General features: G+C 39.6%; 2 protein-coding genes across 9 annotated transcripts; both read left to right on the top strand.

Moving 5' to 3' along the window:
- The first annotated feature begins 13158 nt into the window (after positions 1-13158).
- On the top strand, positions 13159-15500 carry LOC135932895 (ATPase inhibitor A, mitochondrial-like). The gene is made up of 3 exons (XM_065470627.1): positions 13159-13330; positions 15020-15132; positions 15217-15500. The coding sequence occupies exons 1-3, from the start codon at positions 13259-13261 to the stop codon at positions 15356-15358; spliced, it is 327 nt and encodes a 108-aa protein (XP_065326699.1). The 5' UTR covers positions 13159-13258; the 3' UTR covers positions 15359-15500.
- Positions 15501-15903: 403 nt separating this feature from the next.
- LOC135932894 (heterogeneous nuclear ribonucleoprotein R) lies at positions 15904-23368 on the top strand. 8 transcript variants are annotated; one of them, XR_010573654.1, is made up of 16 exons: positions 15904-16082; positions 16743-16903; positions 16997-17115; positions 17232-17339; positions 17452-17565; positions 17747-17923; positions 18105-18240; positions 18369-18574; positions 18666-18815; positions 18907-19028; positions 19113-19651; positions 21590-21650; positions 21849-22052; positions 22606-22666; positions 22942-23047; positions 23191-23368. XR_010573654.1 is itself a non-coding variant. In XM_065470625.1 (12 exons), the coding sequence occupies exons 2-12, from the start codon at positions 16747-16749 to the stop codon at positions 21622-21624; spliced, it is 1863 nt and encodes a 620-aa protein (XP_065326697.1). In that variant the 5' UTR covers positions 15904-16082; positions 16743-16746; the 3' UTR covers positions 21625-21788. The 8 variants fall into 8 exon arrangements, 3 of the variants coding, with proteins under 3 accessions (XP_065326697.1, XP_065326694.1, XP_065326696.1); XR_010573656.1 differs by having other exon boundaries at positions 21985-22052; XR_010573652.1 differs by having other exon boundaries at positions 21849-22666.
- The last annotated feature ends 128 nt before the right edge of the window (positions 23369-23496 follow it).

The following is a 23496-nucleotide window of genomic DNA, read 5'->3' on the forward strand; positions in this document are numbered from 1 at the left end:
GTGCCTGCTGTCACGTAGCAGTTCCTAAAACCCAGAACAAAACGCAAGGGAAGCTAAAAATAGAAGTTCAACAGTGAGAAATTGTAACTAAGAAAGGAAAAATGCTGCAATACTACAAAGAAAGATGGAATACAGACAAGTAAATTTTGAACTCCTGCCACATTAAAGCCTCTGGCAAACATTTCACTCTCTCTCTCACTTGAGACGTGATTTGCAGAAACATAAAACAGCAATCTCTTAAGATGATAGAAGTGCAATTTTCCTCTGTTCTATTTTCATGCTTTGCAGGAAGGCAAATTATTACCAGGAAAAAAAATATATTTCTGAAGTTGAGTAATGAGAAAACAAACAAATTTGACAGGAGCTAGAATATGATTCTGACCCCTTTAAAAATAGGAAATGTGCTCGGCAGTTTAAATATAGTTTTGTCTACTTTTGTCCGCAGTATTCCCGCTCTGATTTCTCTCCTGCCCGTAATCAGTCCTTTGCTTTAATTGAGCCAGTGCGCTGTAATTCTGCTGCAAGGCATAAGCAAAATGAGATTTATATCATCCATTTGTAGAGCACTGCTCATTTCGTGAGGTTACCTGGAGAGCAGACTGGATTATGAGCAAATGGTACTTTACTGTAGGTGCAATTTTCGCTGCATTTTAATGTGTGTTACCAAATCATATGATGTGCACCATTACATTGTTGCTTATGGATCATTTTTGCTTTGTGGAACACTTTGTGCTAATTTATTATCTCGCCAAAAGTCATCTGCATAGCGTATGTGCAGTGTGCTAATGATGATTCATACTGCTGATATAAAGACTGTTTTGCAGCTGCTGTGCACTGTGACCTATTGGTGTTTATGTGTGTATATATATATATATATATATATATATATATATATATATATATATATATATATACACACATAAATATTCATGTCATGAGTGTTAGGAGGTTGCAGAAGAAAACAGAAAGAACTATAGAGAGCTATAGAAAGAAAAGCGATGGATTGGGAAAACAAGGAGAACAAAGGGGGAAAGGGTCTGCTGCTCCATTTCAATCGGTCGCTGTCTGAGTTAGGGCTTGCCAGGGACACAAGTTATACACTCATACAAGCAATTTTAATGCAGCTATAAAGATTAGATGATTGCACATTTCCTAATACCCTCTGTATAGGACACAGCCTCTTTTTCCTAATCAGCCATTTAAGAAAGAAGCCAATCCAATCAAAGTCACAATAATTATATGCAGATGCAATGTCTCTCCCAATGCTAATAACATCCAAAAGCTGTCAGTGGCTTCTCATACACACACTAATTCTTTCCCTAATTCTCATTTCAACCCCCAAATGACATGAAATCCAGTATCAATTAGCACCTTGCTGGCTAACAGCAAGATCCTGGCTGTCTCTTAATTGAAGAGGTTACTATAGAAACAGAGGATGCTAATCCTCAAGATGGAGAAAGAAGAGAGGGTCTTTAGGCCTCCCAAGAGAAGTGAACAGCTTTTCAACAGTCAGTAACATCTTCTTGTTAGCTGACAGCAGTACATTAAATTATTATAATTAGAACGTGTGAAGCAGCAGAAAAGTTAACACTAAAATCTTTCAGTCTTTTCCAGTTAATATCTTTATTAAGCTTGAGGAAATAAAAGATCTATGAGCTTGATTATCTTTTCCTTGTCTTTTCCCTGTAATTCAGTTTGAAAGTTAATTTAAAATGTTTCAAATTATTATCCGTGCACATATGTTAGTCACAAACAGATATTTTGATTCATCACCAGTTACAGCAGGTATATTAACAATTGCTGCACTCCGCTGCTTTTATGTGTGCTGGTTCTCTGTGAACGTTTACTGTGCTACTTAATGGAGCTCAGCCGTTATTATTATTATGCTTATGCTTATGTTTGTTTTTGTTTTGTTTTTTCTGCTGCCATAAAATAGGTCTGTTTACATAGACTGCAATGAGCCGCACCACAATTATATGTTTTTAGTTAAATCTGCAAAAAAAGATAACACGGGCATAACATTTTGGCATCAGCAAGGTGATACCCAAAGAGCTATTAGCTGAAGACTCAGCATATCTGGGGGAGTGGGGGCGGGGATCTTCTTTGGTTCAAGTTGTTGTCACTGTGTACAGAGGAGAGAGGTAAAATAGTGTCTACAGTCAAAACACAGTTGAACATCTTTACAAAATTACCATCATGATAACCCTGCAATGCCATCTGTAAAGTGTCTAATTCACTTCATTCTTCATTTTTCAGTATAACAATGATTCCAAATACACCGCCAGTGCAGTAAAAGCATGCATGAATAGAAAAGCACACAATGTAAAACTATCACTGAAGGATTTGCCTCGCCAGAGCCAAAATCTCAGTGAGGGATCATTTTGACAGAGAACAAAACAAAAGGCAGCCAATATCCAAAAAAGAGCTTTGAATATCCTTCAAGAAGCCTGGAGAACAATCGTGAAGATTACTTAAATAAATTATATTAGAGCTTGCCTAAGAGAGTTCAGGCTGCGTTGAAGAATAAAATTGGCTACACCAACTATTAGCAGCTATTTCAAGCTTGTTAGAATAGTACAAATTCTGTTGTTGCCTTTATAGGCCATATTACGCAACCCCAATTCCAATGACGTTGAGACGTTGTGTAAAATGTAAATCACAACAGAATACAATGATTTGCAAATCCTTTTCAACCTATATTCAAGTGAAGACACTACAAAGACAAGATATCTACTGTTGAAATTGATAAACTTTGTTGTTTTGTAAATCTTCACTCATTTTGAATTTGATGCCTGCAACACATTCCAAAAAAGCTGGGACAGGGGCATGTTTACGACTGTGTTATATCATCTTTCCTTTTAACAACACTCTATAAGCGTTTGAGAACTGATGACACTAATTGTTGAAGCTGTGTAGGTGGAATTCTTTGCCATTCCTGCTTGATGTACAACTTCAGTTGCTCAACAGTCCGGGGTCTCCATTGTCATATTTTGCACTTCATAATGCGTCACACATTTTCAATGTGAGACAGGTCTGGACTGGAGGCAGGCCACTCTAGTACCCGCACTCTTTTACTACGAAGCCAGGCTGTTGTAGCACATGCAGAATGTGGCTTTGCATTGTCCTGCTGACATAAGCAGGGACGTCCCTGAAAAAGACGTCGCTTGGATGGCAGCATATGTTGCTCCTAAACCTGTACGTAATGGTGCCTTCACAAATGTGCAAGCTACCCATGCCATGGGCACTAACACACTCCCATACTATCACAGATGCTGGCTTTTGGACTTGCGCTGATAACAATCCAGATGGTCCTTTTCCTTTTTGGCCCGCAGGACACGACATCCATGATTTCCAAAAACAATTTGAAATGTGGACTTGTCAGACCACAGCACACTTTTCCACTTTACATCAGTCCATCTTACATGAGCTTGGGCCCAGAGAAGCTGGTGGCGTTTCTGGGTATTGATGATATATGGCTTTTGCTTTGTTTGGTAGAGTTTTAACTTGCACTATAGATGTAGAGCCGAACTATGTTAACTGAAAATGTTTTTTTGAAGAATTCCTGAGCCGCCGTGGTAATATCCTTTACAGAATGATGTTGGTTTTTAATGCAGTGCCCAATGAGAGATTGAAGGTCACAGGCATCTGGTGTTGGTATTCGGCCTTGCTGCTTATGTCCAGGGATTTCTCCAGATTCTCTGAATCTTTTGATGATATTATGGGCAGTAGATGATGAAATCCCTAGATTCCTTGCAATTGTACATTTAGAAACGCTGTTCTTAAAGTGCTGGACTATTTGCCCACACAGTTGTTCACAAAGTGGTGAACCTCAGCCCATCCTTGCTTGTGATTGACTGAGCCTTTTGGAGATATCCCTTTAATACCCAATCATGACAAACACCTGTTTCCAATTAACGTGTTCACCTGTGGAATGTTCAAAACAAATGTTTTTCCAACATTCCTCAAATTTCCCAGTCTTTTGCCTCCCCTGTCCCAGCTTTTTTGGAACATGTTGCAGGCTTCAAATTCAAAATGAGTGAAGATTTGCGAAACAACAATAAAGTTTATCAATTTGAACATTAAATATCTTGTCTTTGTAGTGTATTGAATTGAATATAGGTTGAAAAGGTTTGCAAATAATTGTATCCTGTTTTTATTTACACAACGTCCCAACGTCATTGGACGTGGGGTTGTACTTTATTTCCAGGTATGTTTCAATAAATCGCTGAACCCATTTTCAATTTCCATTAGAAAATTCTAAATAAATAGTTTTGCACACTCCAGGCAGGGTAAGATTACACCATTAACAAGTGGATAATCAATCCCCCTGCATAACAAACACTGATGGCAACACCAAAACTAAAGAAAAGCTTTAATACCTGTGCCTATTATTGATGCCACTATTGGCATAACTGTCATTTGCATGACCCTAAAAGGTGACATTTTATTTGAGACACTGTACAGAAACAGTAATTACAGAAACCACTTCACAGTTGGACTCATTGAACAGTTGGATTAAATCCCTGGAGCCAGTCAGTGTCTTTCAATTAGTGCTTCCTCAACCTGTCAACATATTGTAGAGCAAGACAGTCAAATTGCACCTGCTCATTCACCCTGAGAAGAACATCAGCTTCACGTCTGTGTAAGGTTATGTAATGTAATGTAATTTCTGCAGGTGTGGAAACACCTGCATCCTCCACAGTAAATTGCAAACAAAACAACATTGTTAGATGTATTGTGGTATTCCAAATTATAATTTGAGATCTGGCAAAATTAAGCAAACTCTGCCTAGTATTAAAATCATGTCATATGAGCAGAAACTGTTATTATAATAGACACCGTGTTGGATCTGTTTTCTACATTTCTGCAGAAAATACTGAATGTTCAGTTTTGTTGGAAGTTTGTATATTGAGTTCCTTTGTTAATCTGTATCTTTAATTTAGAAAATGGGCTTTATATTTCCATAATTCATTGTCTAAATATGTATTATGTATTATGTATCTCAGTATTTACAATATAAACTGATAGATAGAAGAAATCAGATTTCAGCAGTGATTCTGTTAGTTTAAACGCACTGTGTCATGCTGTTTGTTACAAAATCTGTGCCAGCTTTAAGTCATTAGTGGGGAACAAAAACTCTGCTCAGAAGATTAGCTCCATTGTTTTCAGCTGTGGCACAGCATGTCCTTCAGCTCAAATGACACTCGTGTTATCCAGAGCGTAACTGATCCAAAAGCTTGACTCTGAGACGCTTAAACTGTTGGGTTTTTCTGCTTCTGATAGCACAATTTCTCTTGAATATCAATGCATATTTGAAGCAATCCCATACCACTCAGGAAATCAGCAAAGAGAGCCAGCATGAGGAGAAGTGCTGTAGAGGTTGATATTATTATGGTCTCCTACTGACCTCAAATAAGCACTTCAACCTGCCCATACAAACACATGCACACATCTGCATCTCTCTTTCACACACGCACACACACACTTTCTCTCTTTCTTGCACTTTCCATTCTGATTAGGCTTGATAAAGGATCACTGTGCATTAAAATATGCCTACCTCCCCATGTGGTTCCTTTACTGCTTAATGGCAAAAATCCAGGTGTGGTGGATTACAGCTGGCTCGTGCGTCATAGCTAAATGCCACCATTCTCTTGAGAGTGGCTTCATGGTGGGCTATTGCTACTTTCAGATGGTGTGCCAACCCCAGGGCCAATTAATGAGGCTAATGAATGTCTTTGGTACTGGTGGAAAGAGAGCTTAAATATTACAGTGAATATTGTCCAGGCTACTCAGCTAGACTGTGGAAAGGCACTGGTACTCCTTTGTGAAGAGAAGATATATATTTTAGTCATGCTAATTGCAGCTACAGGTACTGACTGACATTAAAAGGAATCTTGGTGATTTTGGTGTGTCACGACAGGATATCCCCATTTCTTTTCTTGTGAAATATTTACAAATACGAAATATAAAAGGAATATTTAAATTTGAGGAAGATTATGATGTGACTATTGAATGAATTGCCATAAGTAACTAGTTTTGATCAAGGCTGTTATCAAAAGAATAATTTTAATTGTACATTACTGTGTTCTGTACTGTATGAATTGAAGTCCTGCAGTAGTCTGAGCATACACCAGGTCAACTATAGGAGGATTTTGGGTCACCTGATTAAGCCCTAAATATGCTCTTTATTACAAAGGAAGCATTTAAGCCTGATCTAAGGGGTGAAAGCTCAAGGTTCTGCTTGATATTTTACTTTTAAGAACCACAAGTAAGCCAGCAGTCCTAGACGAAGTGCTCTATTGGGGCGATATGGTCTTTAAGATAAGATGGAGTTTGATCATTCAAGAAAAAATGTTTATATTCAACACCGAAGTTAAAAGGGGTCAATGAGGAAAAGCTAATATTGGAGAAGTATGGGCTGCCTTTCTAGTCCCTATCAGCACTCTCACTGCATTCTGGATCAAATAAATTACAGTAGTCCAGCCTAGAAATAATGAATGCTTCAACTAGTTTTTCAACATCACTCTGTTTCTAATTTTAGAAGTATTTCACAGATGCAAGAAGGCAGTCCTGCATATTTGTTTAATTGCCATGTTGAAGGAAATATACTGGTAAAAATTTTTCTCACAGTCTTATTGGTAACACCATGTTTCCAAGATTTTGAGGGCCAAATATAATAATATTTGTTTGTCTGAATTTAGGAGAAGAAAATTATGGGACATCCAGGCCTTAACGTATGCTAAACAAATTGACTTGTGTCATCTAGCTTCATACATCGATAAAGCTGGCTGTCATCTGCATAGCAATAAAAATGCATCTAAATATTTTAAATTAATGTTGCCTAAGGGGAGCATGTATAATGAAAATAGTATCGATCCCAGGATAGAGCCTTGTGGGACTCCATGACTAAATTTCACATGTGAAGAGGGCTCCCCGTTTACATGAACAAATCGGAATATATCAAATGGATACATTTCCAACCACTGCACCGCATTTTTCCTTTAATACAGTGTGTTCTAATCTCTGTAATAAGATGTTTCCACAATATCAGCTCCAGTTTCTCATTACCCAATTACATGAATGTCAGTGTAATATAACCCAGCTAAAACTACTGCTGAAACAAGATATTACTAAAGCATTACTTTTGTAATTAAGTGGTAATAACTTGCTATTTACATATTATTACCTTCATAATATATTCTGACTAGAATATACTCTTCTGGAATATAAAGTGCAAATATATAGAGACATGACAATTTTTTAAAAAGCGTAAAAGGCCCCCTAAGTAATGCCTTAAAGAGCTTTTTAATGTTGCAATGTTGTATGTTTTAGAGAGATCTAATGCTGTTTCTGCCTTTTATTCAAGACTGAATGTGTAAATAGAGACTACAAACCTCTCAATTGTTTGTTAATGGTGCAACAGTGGTTGGAAAGAGTTTGTGCCGCTTATTCAACGCTAATTCTGGTAGTTAGTGTCTGCAACTCTGCTTTGCCAAAAGACCTTGAATGTACATCACACAAAGAACCTCGACCCCTTTATCAGTCCTGGTGGTCACCATGGCAACAGTGTCCGCATCCAGGCAGTTCATGAGGGCTATTAGAAACAAGGGGTTTCTGCATCAGTAGCCCCTGTGCAATAGCTAAGCTCAATGCACTCGAAGGAAACTAATAAGTCTCAGTTCTTGTGCAGAATTCATCAGGGATTATTTTTACAGAATATCAAAGCTTACAGTTCCTCGGAATAGAGTTATGATTATGCAGCAATATAACAGTCATTTAGCAAAGCCTAACTGCATACACTAATATCGATACAGGCACACTACAGCTAATTCAGATAACCTCAAGAATACTTTAACAAAATCAAAGTTTCACATGATGTCAGATAATGAATCTACATTTTAAAGGTAAATAAAACTTTACATTAAATCTGCCAAGGTCAGTGGGCATTTAAGGGAAATGTAGGGTACTTGTGGGTCTTGTAGTTCAGAAGCATGCCAAAGAAGCCCTATTATCTCAACAAAACTTTTCCCCAGAGATGTGAATGAATTTCTAATGGAAATGCTGTTTGGTGAAATTATTGATGCACTGCTAAACAGGACATATATAATATCCAAACATGAGATTTTGTAATAAGCCCTGTACCAGAAAGGCTGTTAAATGCAAAGGTGATGTGAATTCTCTTGAAATGTTATGCAAAATTAAAAAACTGCAAACATGCTAAACGGATATCGTGACAAAATTGAAATAAATGTCCATCGATGCAGAGGGTATGAAAAGAGACTGATCATGCAGGAACATTGTACCACATCTTGTCTTCTGCATGACCTTACTTTGTCTTTGCTCGGGTTAGTGCTGTTGCCAGGATACAATTTCCTATGGCAACACTTGAGCCGAGGAGGTGAACAGCAGTGAAAGGATTCAGGTAACTGGCTGCTTTGCATCCTGTGGACCGGAAGCCCATACATAGACATATGTGCACATCCGCACTCATAAGCAGCCCTCAAAGTTCAATTTGATTCAGCGCAGCGGCTGCCATTTTTCTCCTGCACATAAAATGAAATCAGACACAATTTGGGCAATTTTACATTAATCTGTTATGCATATTAAAGTTATTTATGTCTAATATATTGAAGATTATGTGGTTATGGATGTGCTACATGTTATGTCTAGCAGAATTAGTCACTTCTTTGTGCCTTGTGTGCAAAAATGATCACTGCTGCACAGAAATATTCACTCAGTCTCTATCCTCACTTGAATAAAATGAAAGTAACACTTATCATGGTGGACTGCAAGATGAGATTGTTTGTGTGACTGTTGTGTGCTCAGTATATATATGAGCCTTAATAATGGGAGGAGCTGCAGCACAGCTTAAAGTTTGAGACACTCATTCCCCTGAGAGACTTTAAAGCATTGCCATATTTATATAGTCATGTTTTAATTAGTGTGCATGTGTGTGTGTGTGTGTGTGTGTGTGTGTGTGTGTGTGTGTGTGTGTGTGTGTGTGTGTGTGTGTGTGTGTGTGTGTGTGTGTGTGTGTGTGTGCATTGTTGTTTGAGTAAATAAATGTCATGGTGGTGTTGTGCCCTAAAATGTAAAGCATCAATAACTATTTAATTAACTAACTAAATATATGAACAGTAGCTTATTGTATATTCATTGCAACAGACAGCAGATCCTCTCCGTTTGCATGGGTGCATACTGCCACCATTCGTTGGAAGGGCATTACTACCTCAGCCGTGCACATCCTGTTACTGATTCTGAAGCGTATTAATATTGAAAAGTATGTCTCTTAATTGTCGGATCTAACCTGGAAAAGCAAAACGGTCCCCTTTGCCCCGTCCTCCATATTTGCAGACCAAGGCTGTTTTACAGAATAAAGTGTCTCAACAGGTCTGCATGTTTTTCTCTTTTCTCAAGCACTTCCACATCCTCATGGTCATCACTGAACTTAACAGTTTCACAGGAAGCAGCACGTCATTGCAAAAGCACCACGCCAACACTTGCTCATTGACCCTCAACTCTGCTGGATTCAGATGATGAAAGTGTCAGGGATGCTGAGCTTATACTACTCAGTGCTGCGATGAGCATTGTCGGGTGGGGTGAGGTGGTGAGCGGGGCCTCTTCATCAATGGGACTCCATGATGACTCATCTGTACTGAACACCCACAACCTATCCTTGCTGTGCAAAGCTTCCCTTTGTCCTGCCGAGTGTGTCTCATCCAGCACTTGAGAGATGAGGACTCGCTGTCTATATTTTATATTGTTGCAAAACACATAACTGCATCAGAAGGTAAATTGAGTCTTTCACAATTTATGATATGTTTTCCCACTTATGTGTGTTAGACTTGAGTCCAGGAAAGAATTTATTATGTTTGCGTAAATAGACTGAGTGAAACTGAATCGGAATTCTTGGTTGAATAGGGGGAATGAATTTCCGGTGACAAACAGTCCTCAGCTTTTCTGTGGCACAAACCGACTGCAGCCTCAGTTCAGTGTAACTACAATTACAAGCGTAAACAGTTCACGTCATTGTATGGAAAATTCAAATTGTGTTGGGTAACTAGAAAACTTGCTTAGGCTGCATTATTCAGTTTCATAAGAACTGTCCCTCCTGCATATAAATGCACTCTCAAAATTGTCCAAAAAATGGTAACATAGAGTAAATGGACTGGTTCTTATGAAGCACTTTTCTGCTCACCTTGAGCACTTAAAGCAGTTTATACAACATGTCTCATTCACCCATTCACACACACATTCACACTCCCATGAATGCACCGGGAGCAGCCAGGGATTCAGTATCTTGCCCCGAGGATACTTCGACATGCAAACTGGAGCAGTCAAGGATCAAACCACCAAACCTCTGATTTAGTAGATGACCTGCTCTGCCCGCTAAATCGCAGCCACCCCTCAAAGCTGACCTCCTGTGAGGTCAGCTTTTACAAGAACGTGGAAATTTATCCACGGGCAAGCAACAAAGTTCAAAGTGCAGTTTTCTGTGTAACTGGTAATGTATTTCTTTTCACAAGCTCTCCTATAACACATGAGAGTATGCCAAACATCAAATGAAGCCAGTCTGACTTCTGTTTGACCGTAATCTCAGACAGTCATCACCTCCTGTACCCAGCAGTCACTGTTCTGCCTTCTCATATCAAAGCTTATGATTAATTCTTAGAAAATAAACTTCTAAATAATTCACCATTATATATCTGTGAAGAGAAAAATCAGTAAATCTGACACTACCTGGTTTTGTGCAGCAGTAAGTGCGTCTAAATATTTACCAGGGAAAAAAGCTAACTCAGCAAGGAATTCATAAAATGCAACAAAAACAAACCAACATCACCCCCCAATTTTTTTTTAAAAGGTCCCAGAACTTTTGTCTTCAGCATGTTCTTTCTAATCAAACGTTTGACATCATTTGTTCTATTCAGTATGCAGATTTAGTCTATGGGGTTTTTGTTATGTTTTGTTTTCCAGAATAGCTGCTAGCATTTTGACTATTATAAAAAAAAACTGACACTTATTAATAATTGTTCATTTTTAGTATAATTGTGTCCTTCTGAATACAAATCAATTATGCATAGCTTTAGGCCTTGTTGAATTTCATTTTAAATCTTTTTTTTTACCCTCTAATCTCTTCCCAAATTGTTTTAATCTTTCTGCCAAGTACAATGAAACAGTTTTCCTCTACCCTCTGTGCATTAACTGCATATCTCCAGTACATTTTTATTATAGCAGTTAATCTTGGCTTGGGTTACATATGCTTGCATTTTCTGCTAAGATGTGTACCCACTGCCTCCTAGTGTAGCCGTTGGATAATAACCAGAACATTGAGTTCATTCTTCTCTGATCATTCTCTTGTAGGCAAATTCATGTGCAGACTGTCTTTGTCTTGCTGCATGACCCACTTTCTCTTGAAACTGTGGCCTGGAATATTTCCTTTAGAATTTGCTGGTATAATTTGGACGTCACTGGTTTGTCAGTAATAGCAAAACACTGTTGGAGTAAGGTTCTTATCTTGGAAAGCAGAATTCATCTTTCTGCCAAAAATGGTTTTCATTTCAACTAACTCTCCAGTGTCACCCAATAATTTTTCCAAGAGTTTTCTGTCTTGGCCATGTATGTTTACCAATTTTATGTTCAGTCGTATTCTTTTTGGAAACCGGCAACTTTCTCCTTTCAAATGTGAGGATGAAACCTGACAAGATGCTCACTAAAACCCCACTGTGATCCCATTAGATTCACCTAAAAACAGTTAGTTCCTTATCAAATCCCTAGCAGATCACGTTCCTCAATAAATAAAGTGTAATTTATCATGTTTTTTTCTCTCATCTTTTAATTAGGTTCTGTTTATCTCTGCGTATCTGCTTGTTTTTGCATTTATGTTGTGCTGAGGCATCCAGCACACATCCTCTCTTCTTGGCCAGAAAAAAACTTGAACTGAAATAAAAGACTTTGTTCTGTTTTTCAAAATCATCCTGATGTAGATAAATATCAAGGAAATGAGAAAGGACACCATCACAAAATTTAATATATAAATATACAGAAAATACTAGCTTAATTTGGATTTTTGTGCATGATACCATGATAATTAATCCCATTAATATCTGTGAAACAATCCAGTTGACTTGGATTGTTGAGTGTTATGTGCTTTGTATATGAGAAGCTGTAAATAGGGCAATCAGCTGTCCCTCTTTAAGTGGGACTGCACAGTGTTGGCACTCCTGTCACACATCTTCAGATCACATCCTACATTTTCACTTGCTGCACAGGACACTATTCTAAAGCCTGGCTCTTACTCAGTGAGTGTAAAAGAAAAAACTTTTTATTTTTATTCAGACGTATGTTAGCCTGCATAATATTTTGCCAATTAGTGGATGTTACAAGTTACCAAAAAGTCTCAGCACTAGTAACGTGCACCACTGTGTTTGTCCCACATTAAGTTGCTGGGATTTGGTCATCTCAGCTGTAAATAGAATATCAGTCCCCTACCTGCAAGATGGAGTTTTCTACAGGCCTCCAAATCTGCTGTCAGATAGCAAACATCCTAAAATGCTTAAATTTAGGAAATTTAAGCATACATCATTCTGGGTTAACGTCAGCTACACTCCATAAGTCCATATCCAGAGAGCAATAGATATATATAGATAAAAGATATATATCCTTAAAAATATGAAGGATCGGGCTCAAGGTCATCTAAATTTCTAGATATTGGAATTTCAAACGTCTCTTTTTATTTTTTTTATATTCATTTATTTTTAGAAAATTATTGTCAGTAAGGATTTGAAATTTTTAACTTTTCTGCAATTCCTATCACCTGGGATTATGTCCAGACAAATCGGAAATGTTGTGGTGTGAGGCATTTGAGAAACTGGACTGATCCACTTGAAATTACATTTAATGTGTATGCACGCGATTTGTTTCTTAGATGGTAAATGGTAAAATGGCCTGTATTTGTATAGCGCTTTATAGATCTTATGCACATGACTTCCTGACTGAAGAGCTAAAAAAAAATCACCTGAAAGTGCTGAAACAAGCTGAAATACGAAATTTAAGATGGAGCCATATGGACGTAACTGCTGCACTTCTCCCCCTCGCCGGGTGGTGGCAGCAGCAAGCGCGCATGTGCCACAAACGGTATTCTCCACGCCCATACAAGGCGTTTACTTCAAATTTCCGCATTTTGGGCTAAAAGGACAAGTAGTCGTACTAAACTTTTCTCTGCTTTGGTGCAGTTGTTTTCGCTGTTATTTGAGTAGCAATGGCCAGACTTCTTCTGGGGACAAACCTGAGGAGATGCGTCGCCTCTCAGATCAGAATGGCATCTGATCAGGTAAACTTTGGTGGGTTTGGTGACAGTTTTGGACGTTAGCAGCTAGCTCGCTAACGTCTGCCATATCGGTAAAAGGCTCGCGAAGAAGCCAGGTGGTCAAAAATGCGACTTAATTGGTGGAAAAAGCAAACAGTGATGTTTGCAAATAGAGACGGCAGAAGATCCCTCATGGCTGCAATGAAAAACACGCAAAATGATGTATGTGCAGTTTTATTTACCCCTAAACACTTTACTGTCTTACTTTTTTGCGACATGTCAGTTGGTTTATGGCTATATAGACTAAGTATGTGACATTAATTGTAACGCTGTTCTTATGAACAGGATAAAAGAAATATTTTATCCCCTTTTTAGTAGTGTAAATACCTGAAATCACCTGCATTTATGTGCAAAACTGCTGAAATGTGGCAAGCTTTTTGTCTTGGAAGGAAAAATTAATTAAATTAAGCTTTATTCATTGTTTCAAACATACATTGTTGCTGAAAGGAGTCCGTGAAAGAAGTGAAAAATCTAACCTTACTGTGTCATTTCAGTTGAAGATTGGCACACCTTATTCAGACTCCAGTGAAAATGGTCAAAGGTCAAAAAGATCACTGTAGTCTATTCCACATTCTGTACACTCAGTATGAGCTGCTGCTGCCTGGCACACTTTCTTCTACTACTACATCCAGCTGCCTCCTTTAGAGGTTGTCACAGCGGATCGATTGTCTCCAGCTCATCTCACCCCATCCCTAAGCATCCTCTTCTCTGCATCTTCTTCTTTACTATATTCATGACCCTCCTCTGACATCTTCCTCTTTTCCCTCTGCCTGCCAGCTCCATCTTCAACAGCCTTTATCCAATATATCCACTATCCTTCCTTTACACATGTACAAACCATCTCAGCTTTGCTTCCCTAACTTTATCTCCAAACAACTCGACCTGAGCTGCCTGTCTGATGTACTCATTTCTAAACTTGTCCAATCTGGTCATCCCAGTGAAGATCTTTACATCTTCAGCTGAGCCTTCTGTCATTTTGTCAGTGCCACCATCTCCAAACCATACATCATAACAGGTCTTGTCTTCTAAATCTTCCCTTTCACTCTTGCTGCTATCCTTCTGTCACAAAACGTTACAAACCGAACCAGTTTAAGAACTCTAGTTCTTCTATCATCTGGAATTTTTTTAACACCAATCTAAATAGGCTGAGGCTACACAGGTTGTGCTTTTTGTTTTTTAAAATATGTCTGTATCTACTTGTGTTGTAGACCCATTTGCACATATGGGTCTACAACACAAATCAGGAGTCCCCATCAGGATAACAATGGGATTATAAAGGATCTGTGTGACCTGTGATCAAGAATTATTTGTTTCTATAAATCTGGAAAGGGTTACACTGTAATCTCAGATGGCTCCAAGTTGAACTTGCTGTCTATTAATGGAGATGATGTCCACTAGAAGTGACCGCTGACCCATGATGACTCTAAAGCAAACCCAGATACCTCAGCAGTTTTTAACAGCCCACAGGAATCACTGGTGTAGGTTCACATCTAGCCAAATAATAGTTTGTGTTTGCCTGTAGTCCATAGCAGGATGGATGAGCGTATACTTGTGGGTCAGATGACAATAAATGCACTTGTCTTGATTTACAGAAATGTTGGTCCTAACATAATAGCGCTTGCACTTTGTGATGTCTTTTGTTTTTTCTTCTAGCTTGGTGAGTTGGGCAAGGGAGCTGGGAAAGGTGGTGGTGGAGGAGGCTCTGTGAGAGAGGCCGGAGGTGCATTTGGAAAGAGAGAAGTAGCGGAAGAGGAGCGATACTTCAGGTAAATACTCCCTGGGATTTTTGGTTTTTTTTCTCCACAACACTTTCACCCATTAACTTTTATTTTTGTTTTTTCCGCTTGTAGGCAGAAGGAGAAGGAGCAGATGGAAGCACTAAGGAAGCATCATACGGAGGAGATTGAGCACCACAAAAAGGAGATTGAGCGTCTACAAAAGGAGATCGATCGCCACAAGGGCAAAATCAGAAAGCTCAAACATGACGACTGAACCTTGTTATTTCTCTTTAGGAGTCCAGACGTATCAAAAGGTTAATGGTTATTAGGCATTGATTTTTGTCCAGCTTATGTAAAGCAGGGGTCATGCTAACACTATAACTTCAAAAACAATAAAATAAAATGATTAATTTTCACATGTATCCAGAATTAATTGCCTCTCCTTTATTGCCTAACATTTTTTACTTTGAGCTTTGATTTGTTTATTAGAAAAAGGAGGCTGATCCTGTATGTAGAAATGTGGCTCCCATTGGGTTAAAGCGGTGCCAGTTATGGTTCATTCTCCGTGGTTGGATAGCTGATGAAGCGCTCGTTTTTCACCCCAGCGCTACCCGCTCAGTTTGAGTTGCAAAGCCCTTTTGAGCTTGGCCCCGGTTATTGCCTGGTTTGGTTGGCGTTAAGCTCAGCTCACTTCATTCCTTATAAGCGGTAAGCATACGTCTTAAACTTTCTATAAGCTTCAGGTTGTCCGATACGAGCACGCCCGGCCTGGCCTGTCAAAACGAACATACTCGGCGAGTTTTCGTCCACATCTCGCGATGGTTGCGAAGCAGTGGCGTTGTTCGGGCGAGCCGACGACGAGACCGTATCTGTCTGGAAATTTGTCTCGTGGGTTAGACTCAAACATATTCCGCGCATTTAGACACTATTTGTATGTCCGATAGGCTAGTCGTTTTACGTTTTAACACCCGTCGGAGTTAGTTTCCTGATTCGCTCTGGTGAGTTTCGCTAACTGTGTGTTTGCCCGTGTACGGGGCGCGCGTGTACTTGATTTGCGAAAGGTGTCTTTCTGCACGGCGAGGCCTTCGTATGTAAGCTCGTTAGCCAGCTAGAAAGCTAACCATCATCATTGTTTTGTTTTTTTCCGCAAGGGCAAGATAACATATTCGGGGATCCCGCTTGACCAAAAATGCTGTAAAATCTATCCAGCGTTGTCTGCTTGTAGAAGAGGGTGTTGTGGGGTCAAAAACATATGGACGTAAATACATAAAAAGAAAAGCATTCATTTCGCTGGCTTGCAAGCTGCATGTGAAGGGGGGCGGGACTGAGGCTGTACGTGTTTTCTTGAAGTGACCAGGTTGTTGTTGTGCAGTACATTATAACGTGTCGACGCCGATTATAGTTATTAAATTACATTTATAAGAACTACAGTTCCAGTGAGTCCTATTTTTTTTTTTAAATTAAATAGAAACCATAAACCTTGTAAATCAACTTGATTAACTGCACTTGAGTTGATGACATACATAAAGATTGAAATGTAGTTTAGGATCGTGGATCTTTCTATTTATTGGTCTGATTTTAAGTAAAATAACCTGTTAAGAAGAACCATTAAAACATTAAAATTAAGTAAAATGTATTTCTTTGCTTTGCTACTGAAGGAGAATGGCTGCTGCTGAGGTAAACGGTAGTTCTGCCCCGGCAAAGGAGGAGGAAGAGCCTATGGATGTGACCACAACACACACAGAGAACTACCAGACCCTCCTTGATGCTGGGCTGCCCCAGAAAGTAGCTGAAAGTCTAGATAATATCTTCCAGACAGGTGAGTGGCTGTTTGTTTATTTCCACTAAAAGAATAATGTATACCTGCTTTTCTGTAGCTGAGCCTGATGCTGAATGGCCATTGTACCCGTAGGCCTAGTGGCATACGTTGACCTGGACGAAAGGGCTATCGATGCATTGCGGGAGTTCAACGAGGAGGGAGCACTTACTGTGCTGCAGCAGTTCAAAGAGAGCGACCTGTCCCACGTACAGGTATCCACATAGGAGAAAATGAATAGATCCATGTCTCTTTGCCCTTGACAGGAGTTTTAACTTGACACAAATTGTTGCAAATTAATTATCTCATTTGTTTTTGTTTTTTATTCCAGAATAAAAGTGCTTTCCTTTGTGGAGTTATGAAGACCTACAGACAGAGAGAAAAACAAGGAAGTAAGGTACAAGAGTCCACCAAGGGCCCAGATGAGGCAAAAATAAAGGTAAACAAAGTCATTTGGCTAAGCTCTTTTGTGTAGCGGGTCAGATTGAATGTCATATAAACACGCCTCTGCAGCCGCAGCTCAGTTAATGTTTGTTTTGTGTGTGTTTCAGGCCCTGTTGGAGCGCACAGGATACACCCTGGATGTCACTACAGGCCAGAGAAAATATGGGGGTCCTCCACCTGAGGATGTGTTCAAAGGCACTCATCCAGGCAGCGGAACTGAGGTAGAGAAGCGATTGACAGATTTAAAAAAAATTGTCTGTCATGATTTCCAAGGCTGGGTTTTATTATTTGAGTAAGACTGAGAAAATATAAGCTACAGTGTCATTCATAAAGACTAAAAGTGTAATGTTTTGCAAATCATTACGCTCTCTCACATTTCTTTCCCCTCTGTCCTCTCCTCAGGTTTTTGTTGGAAAAATCCCCAGGGATTTGTATGAAGATGAGCTGGTGCCGCTCTTTGAGTCTGCTGGTCCCATCTGGGACCTCAGGTTAATGATGGACCCTTTATCTGGTCAGAACAGAGGTTATGCCTTCATCACATACTGCAATAAGGATGATGCACAGAAGGCTGTGAAGCTTGTAAGTAATGTTGCGGGAAATATCAGTCCATATTTTAACAGCTTGAGGGGAAATAGACTTAAAGGTTTACTTATTAGAAAGTGAAATAACTTGTGCTTCACAGTATTTTCAGCTCATTTCACTCATTTTTTTTAACTTGTCTGTTTTGTTTTTTGTTTTTTTGTTGTTGTTTTTTTTACAGTGTGATAACCATGAAATCCGCCCTGGCAAGTACTTGGGAGTTTGTATATCTGTTGCAAACAATCGCCTGTTTGTCGGATCGATTCCAAAGAACAAAACAAGAGAAAGTATATTGGAAGACTTTGGCAAAGTGACAGGTTTGTTTCTAACATGCAGGTTTTTGTTTCTTAGGGACTCATTTAAACAAATTATCAGTGCTTAAAAATGATTGATAAACACACACAACAATGGTTGTGATAGTCAGATGTTATTGTTTACCTTACAGAGGGCCTCCAAGAGGTGATATTGTATCATCAGCCGGATGACAAGAAAAAGAACCGTGGTTTCTGTTTCCTCGAGTATGAGGACCACAAGTCCGCGGCACAGGCTCGCCGTCGCCTGATGAGCGGCAAGGTCAAAGTGTGGGGGAACCCGGTCACTGTGGAGTGGGCTGACCCTGTAGCTGAACCAGACCCAGAGGTCATGGCTAAGGTTAGCGATTTTAGTGTCTCATTGTTTAATACACATCAGGCACGCTCTGCATTCCAGTGTGACAAACATACTGTTTCCTCTGTTGTTACAGGTAAAGGTGCTCTTTGTGAGGAAGCTGGCAACAGCAGTGACTGAAGAGCTTCTTGAAAAGACCTTTTCCCAGTTTGGAAAGCTGGAACGAGTGAAGAAATTGAAAGACTATGCTTTTGTCCATTTTGAAGAGAGGGATGCTGCCGTAAAGGTGAGTTTCTCGTGCTTTGGCCAAACCTTTTTGCTTGTGTGACGATTCCGTGAGTTTCTTTTATGAGAAACTGATTGTTTTGTTTGATTAGGCAATGGAGGAGATGAATGGGAAGGAACTGGGAGGAGAAGAAATTGAGATTGTCTTGGCAAAGCCCCCAGACAAGAAGAGGAAAGAGCGCCAAGCAGCTCGGCAGACTACCAGAAATGCGGGGTGAGTCAGAGACATCTGACTGGTCAGCTGACGTCTTCTCATTTAAGGAATCAATTGCTTGAAGTGATATCTTCTTCTTTCCAGGTATGATGACTACTACTACTACCCACCTCCACGCATGCCTCCACCGGGCCGAGGCAGGGGCCGTGGTGGCCGAGGGGGCTATGCCTATCCACCAGATTACTATGGCTATGATGACTACTACGATGACTACTATGGCTACGACTATCATGACTACCGTGGTGGCTATGAAGACCCTTACTACGGCTACGAAGACGTGTACACCATGAGGGGCCGTGGTACTCGTCCCAGCAGGGGAGGTCCACCTCCTCCCAGGGCTCGTGGAGCTCCACCGACACGAGGCCGGGGTGGCTACGCCCAAAGAGGGCCACCCCTCGGTGGTCCGAGGGGTGGCCGAGGAGGGCGGGGTGCCCCTTTCCAGCCTCAGAGGGGCCGCGGTCCTCGCGGGGCCAGGGGCAATCGCGGCGGAAACGTCGGCGGAAAGAGGAAGGCAGACGTGTTTAACCAGCCTGACTCCAAGCGCCGCCAGACCAACAACCAACAGAACTGGGGGTCCCAGCCCATCGCCCAGCAGCCCCTGCAGCAAGGGGCCGACTATTCCGGTAACTATGGTTACAGTAATGACACCATGGAGTTTTCACAGGATTCTTATGGGCAGCAGTGGAAGTAGATGCACCAAAAGGTATTTGGCAACAAAAAAAAAAAGAAAAGAGAAAAAAAAAAAAAGAAAAACAACAATAAAAAAAACAAACAAACAGGAGATTGGCCACAATGTTTTTGATTGACTTTTTATTCTTCATTCTACGTGGAAAAAAAAAAAATCTGTATATATCTCAGAAAAAATAAAAATAAACGGACAGACCCCAGAATTGGCTCAAGATGATTGGCTGGAAAGCCTTTTGGCTGAAGAAATGAACGTAACCGTTGTGGTGAATCATTTCCTACTCCTACGGTTACATTGGGACACGTGTCTTTAAAAAAAGAAAAACACTCAAAAAACGCTTTTATTGTTACTTTTTGTTCCTGGTTCTTTTTAAAGCCAACAATGAACATTTACACACACAAAAAGAAAAAAAGTGGACATTTCCTTCTCAAAAAGTCTGAGACAACATTAAATAATGAATATTGCCTTGCAGGAAGTTTCTGTCCATGCCCCTTTCCTCCCTTCTCCTTCTTGTACTCCCTTTATTTGTGGTTTCTCATAGTTGCTTTAGGGACTTGCTTGTAAATAAATGCATATGGTAGAGCTTTCTTACGTCATTTTTTTCTTTTTGTTTTTGCAACGGTGGAGAAAAGAATCCACAGGAAGGAAGAAAAATCAAAGTTTTGTAATGTTTAAAGTGTATGCCTAGCATTTCTAGATATAGACGAATTGTGTTTTTTTTTTTTGTTTGTTTTTTAAACTGATACCATAACTTCCTATGTTTTCTTTAAACTTGCCCAGTAGAATTTGGTTTGGCTTACCTTAAGAGCCATAGCAGTTTGTTCTCTGATGTTCTTTGTATTTATAACTTTTACGTTTGTTCCGTTTCAATAAAACTCAGCTGAGCATCAGTCAATTGTCAGATACTCAAATTCCGTGTTGTCATTCAGTATTTGATTTGATTTTTAATCTCAATTCTCACATTTGGATGAATATCTTCTTTTCCAAGTCAAATTCTTTCTCTCTCAAAGGTTAATCACAAACGACTGAAATTGCGCAGTCAGACAACGGGACGAGAATTCGAAAGGTGTCTGGATGATACAAAAGCAGGATTTATTTTTTGTATTCCTTATTCTTCAGACTGCAGTAATATCCTGCACACTGAATTCATGTTGTGAATGTTGCAGCAACAATTAAAGGGACCTCACTGTAAATTGGACTCCTTGCAATTACCCAAGATTGTTCCTGTCTGTCAAACGGTGAACAACCAGCCTACCGTCACTTAATGCTGTCGTTTATGACGAGAAGATGGAAAGCAATTTACTCTTGTGAAAATAATGCAAATGCTTATTGAGCTTTTTATTGACCGGCATAACATTTGATAATTGGAGAACAGTGGGTAGCTAACACAGGATTTTCACAGGTGTAAATTTCCAGCACCTCCCAGTTCCAGTGTTTTTTTTTTTTTTTTTTTTTTTTTCCCACCTCTTCTTTAGGGCTGACATCTTATGAAACTTAAGCTCTGTATCCACAAACTTTCAAGACAAGGACAGTTTTGGATAATAGTAAAAAAAAATAATTCACACGTCTGTGGTCCTGATACTGACCTCCTTACAACATTTAGAGCAACACATTTGACTTGGAATGGATTTTCTGCAGCTAATTTCCAAAATCTGCACATCATCTCATCGTCTTTTTCTCTCCTTTTGAAGACCCCAAGGATCTGACCATCCAAATTTCCTAAAACGCACCTCCAGCTATAGCAAGCGATCACCTGTCAGGATCTGTTTAGAAAACTTTTTGTTTTTGTTTTGTTTCTTTTAGCCATTGCGTTTTGGTGCCATGGTGTCATTGTATTTTGTTTCATGTGTCTGTCCTCTTATTCCAACCTGCCTAGGTGGAGAAGCATTGAGAGCGGCACCGCTAGAATGAGGAACTCACCTGAACGGTACTCAAGGGTGAGCTAGCCTTGCACAGAGTACTGTCTCCTCTTCTCTAGCTAATTGTAATCACTGGAGAAACACTAGCCCTAATTATACACTATGCTTTTATCATCTCCTTGCTAATATACTTTGCTGTGAATCAACGTTTTTTTCCTCAGGGTTTTTTTTGGTGGGGGTGGGGGTGATTTTTTTTTTCTCTCTCCTCTTTTCCAGGCTATCAAGAAGAAACAAAAATTGATTGAAGAATCATTGAAAATAATAATTCAAACCGGCAGATTTCTGGGGTTTAGAGAACATGGGAATAATGGCTACTTCATTCACAATTATAATGCCAATTTTTCATCTAAAGGTCAATGGGAGTCGTGCACAAATTTAGACTGATTAAACAGCCAGAAGGGCAGCCAGCCAAGGAATTTGGTAAGCACTTGTAAACCTAAAACTATGCAAAACACCTGCTGCCTGTCTCAGCTTACTGCACCAAAATCGTCTCAGTTGTCTCCACGCGTTCTTTAATTTGGCCGGTGGGTGCGGAATGGACATTTTTCCCCTTCTGCGCCACTAGAGGTAGCAGCTCTGCACCAGCACTACCAGTGGTGCATTGTTTCCTTAGCCGATGCTGCACTTATTGGCTATTTTCAGAGCTGAATAGGTGTTAATTAGGGGGTCCATATTTACTAGAGAAGCTACTTTTCATATTTATTCAATCAGATTTTGAGCTGCTAACTTAAACATCTGTGAAACTGGCCTGTGTTTAAACAAAGGCTGCACCTCTAAACTGATGTCTTTACCCTTTACCGCCAAAAGATGGCAGTAGAAGGGCTACATTATTTATGTTTCACAGGTAAGCCGGGGATGTAGAGCTAGTTACTGACACACACACATTTTGATTAAAGTGCCTGCAAATGCTGGAGTTTCCATAACAGCCTCTCATGTCAGAACTGTGTCTTTATATGTTGCCTCTTGTCACCAGGCAGTAAAGGAGCTGCCCCCATCCATGTGAATGGGTTCACAGAAATGGAAAGGACTGATTGGTAAGATTGTTCATTATCAAGTAACACTCAGAAAGACTAAATATGATTTTATTTTTAGGTTAGTTCATGTTTTAAAACAATGTTGGATGTCCTAGTTCTAAACTTCCCAGAGCAAGTAAGTCTTATAAGGTTTTCAGAATAAAAATATATAAAGTTATTAATCTTGTGGATTTCATAAATGAGCATCATATGACTCTTTACGGTCATGTGCAGGTTTGATGGTTAATGTTTAAAAATTGATCAATTTTAGCAAGCTTTGTGTGTATGTTTTCTAGGGACTGCTATCCCTGATGATAAACCACATACCACAAGATGAGGAAGGTGCAGAGGTCCAGAACCCAGGGGGCACATCAGCCACGTTAGGCTCAACAGAAGTCAGAGGTCAGAAAGTTTTGCATCGTAGTAATCGTATAAATGATCCCCTTCTCAGCTAGACCAATGTTATGCATCAGAGATGTGAAGATTTTATAGCACTTGATTTTTAAATAAATGAAAACATGTCCTTTTTTTTTGTCTTTGGACAGAAATCGAAGAAAAAGATGGACACGTGACCCACAGCTCCATCAGAGGCCTTTGGCTCCACCTAGTAGGCTGCCACTGCTCATTCATCCAGCTCAAAGACTTACTGCTGGAAGAGGGAACGATCTATGTATCGGACTGTTTGATACATGTTATTGCACAAATAAATTTGCAGCTTTGTGTGTGCATATTTTTTTTTCTTTTGTATAAACACAATATTATATCACTACAGCATTTCTGAGATCTCATTGGAAATCATTGAGTGCAGTAAACTATAGCTGACTGTCTCATCGCACATTTCCAGTCAAACC

This window comes from Pelmatolapia mariae, linkage group LG22 (genome assembly GCF_036321145.2).
Source record: "Pelmatolapia mariae isolate MD_Pm_ZW linkage group LG22, Pm_UMD_F_2, whole genome shotgun sequence".
Taxonomy (NCBI): domain Eukaryota; kingdom Metazoa; phylum Chordata; class Actinopteri; order Cichliformes; family Cichlidae; genus Pelmatolapia; species Pelmatolapia mariae.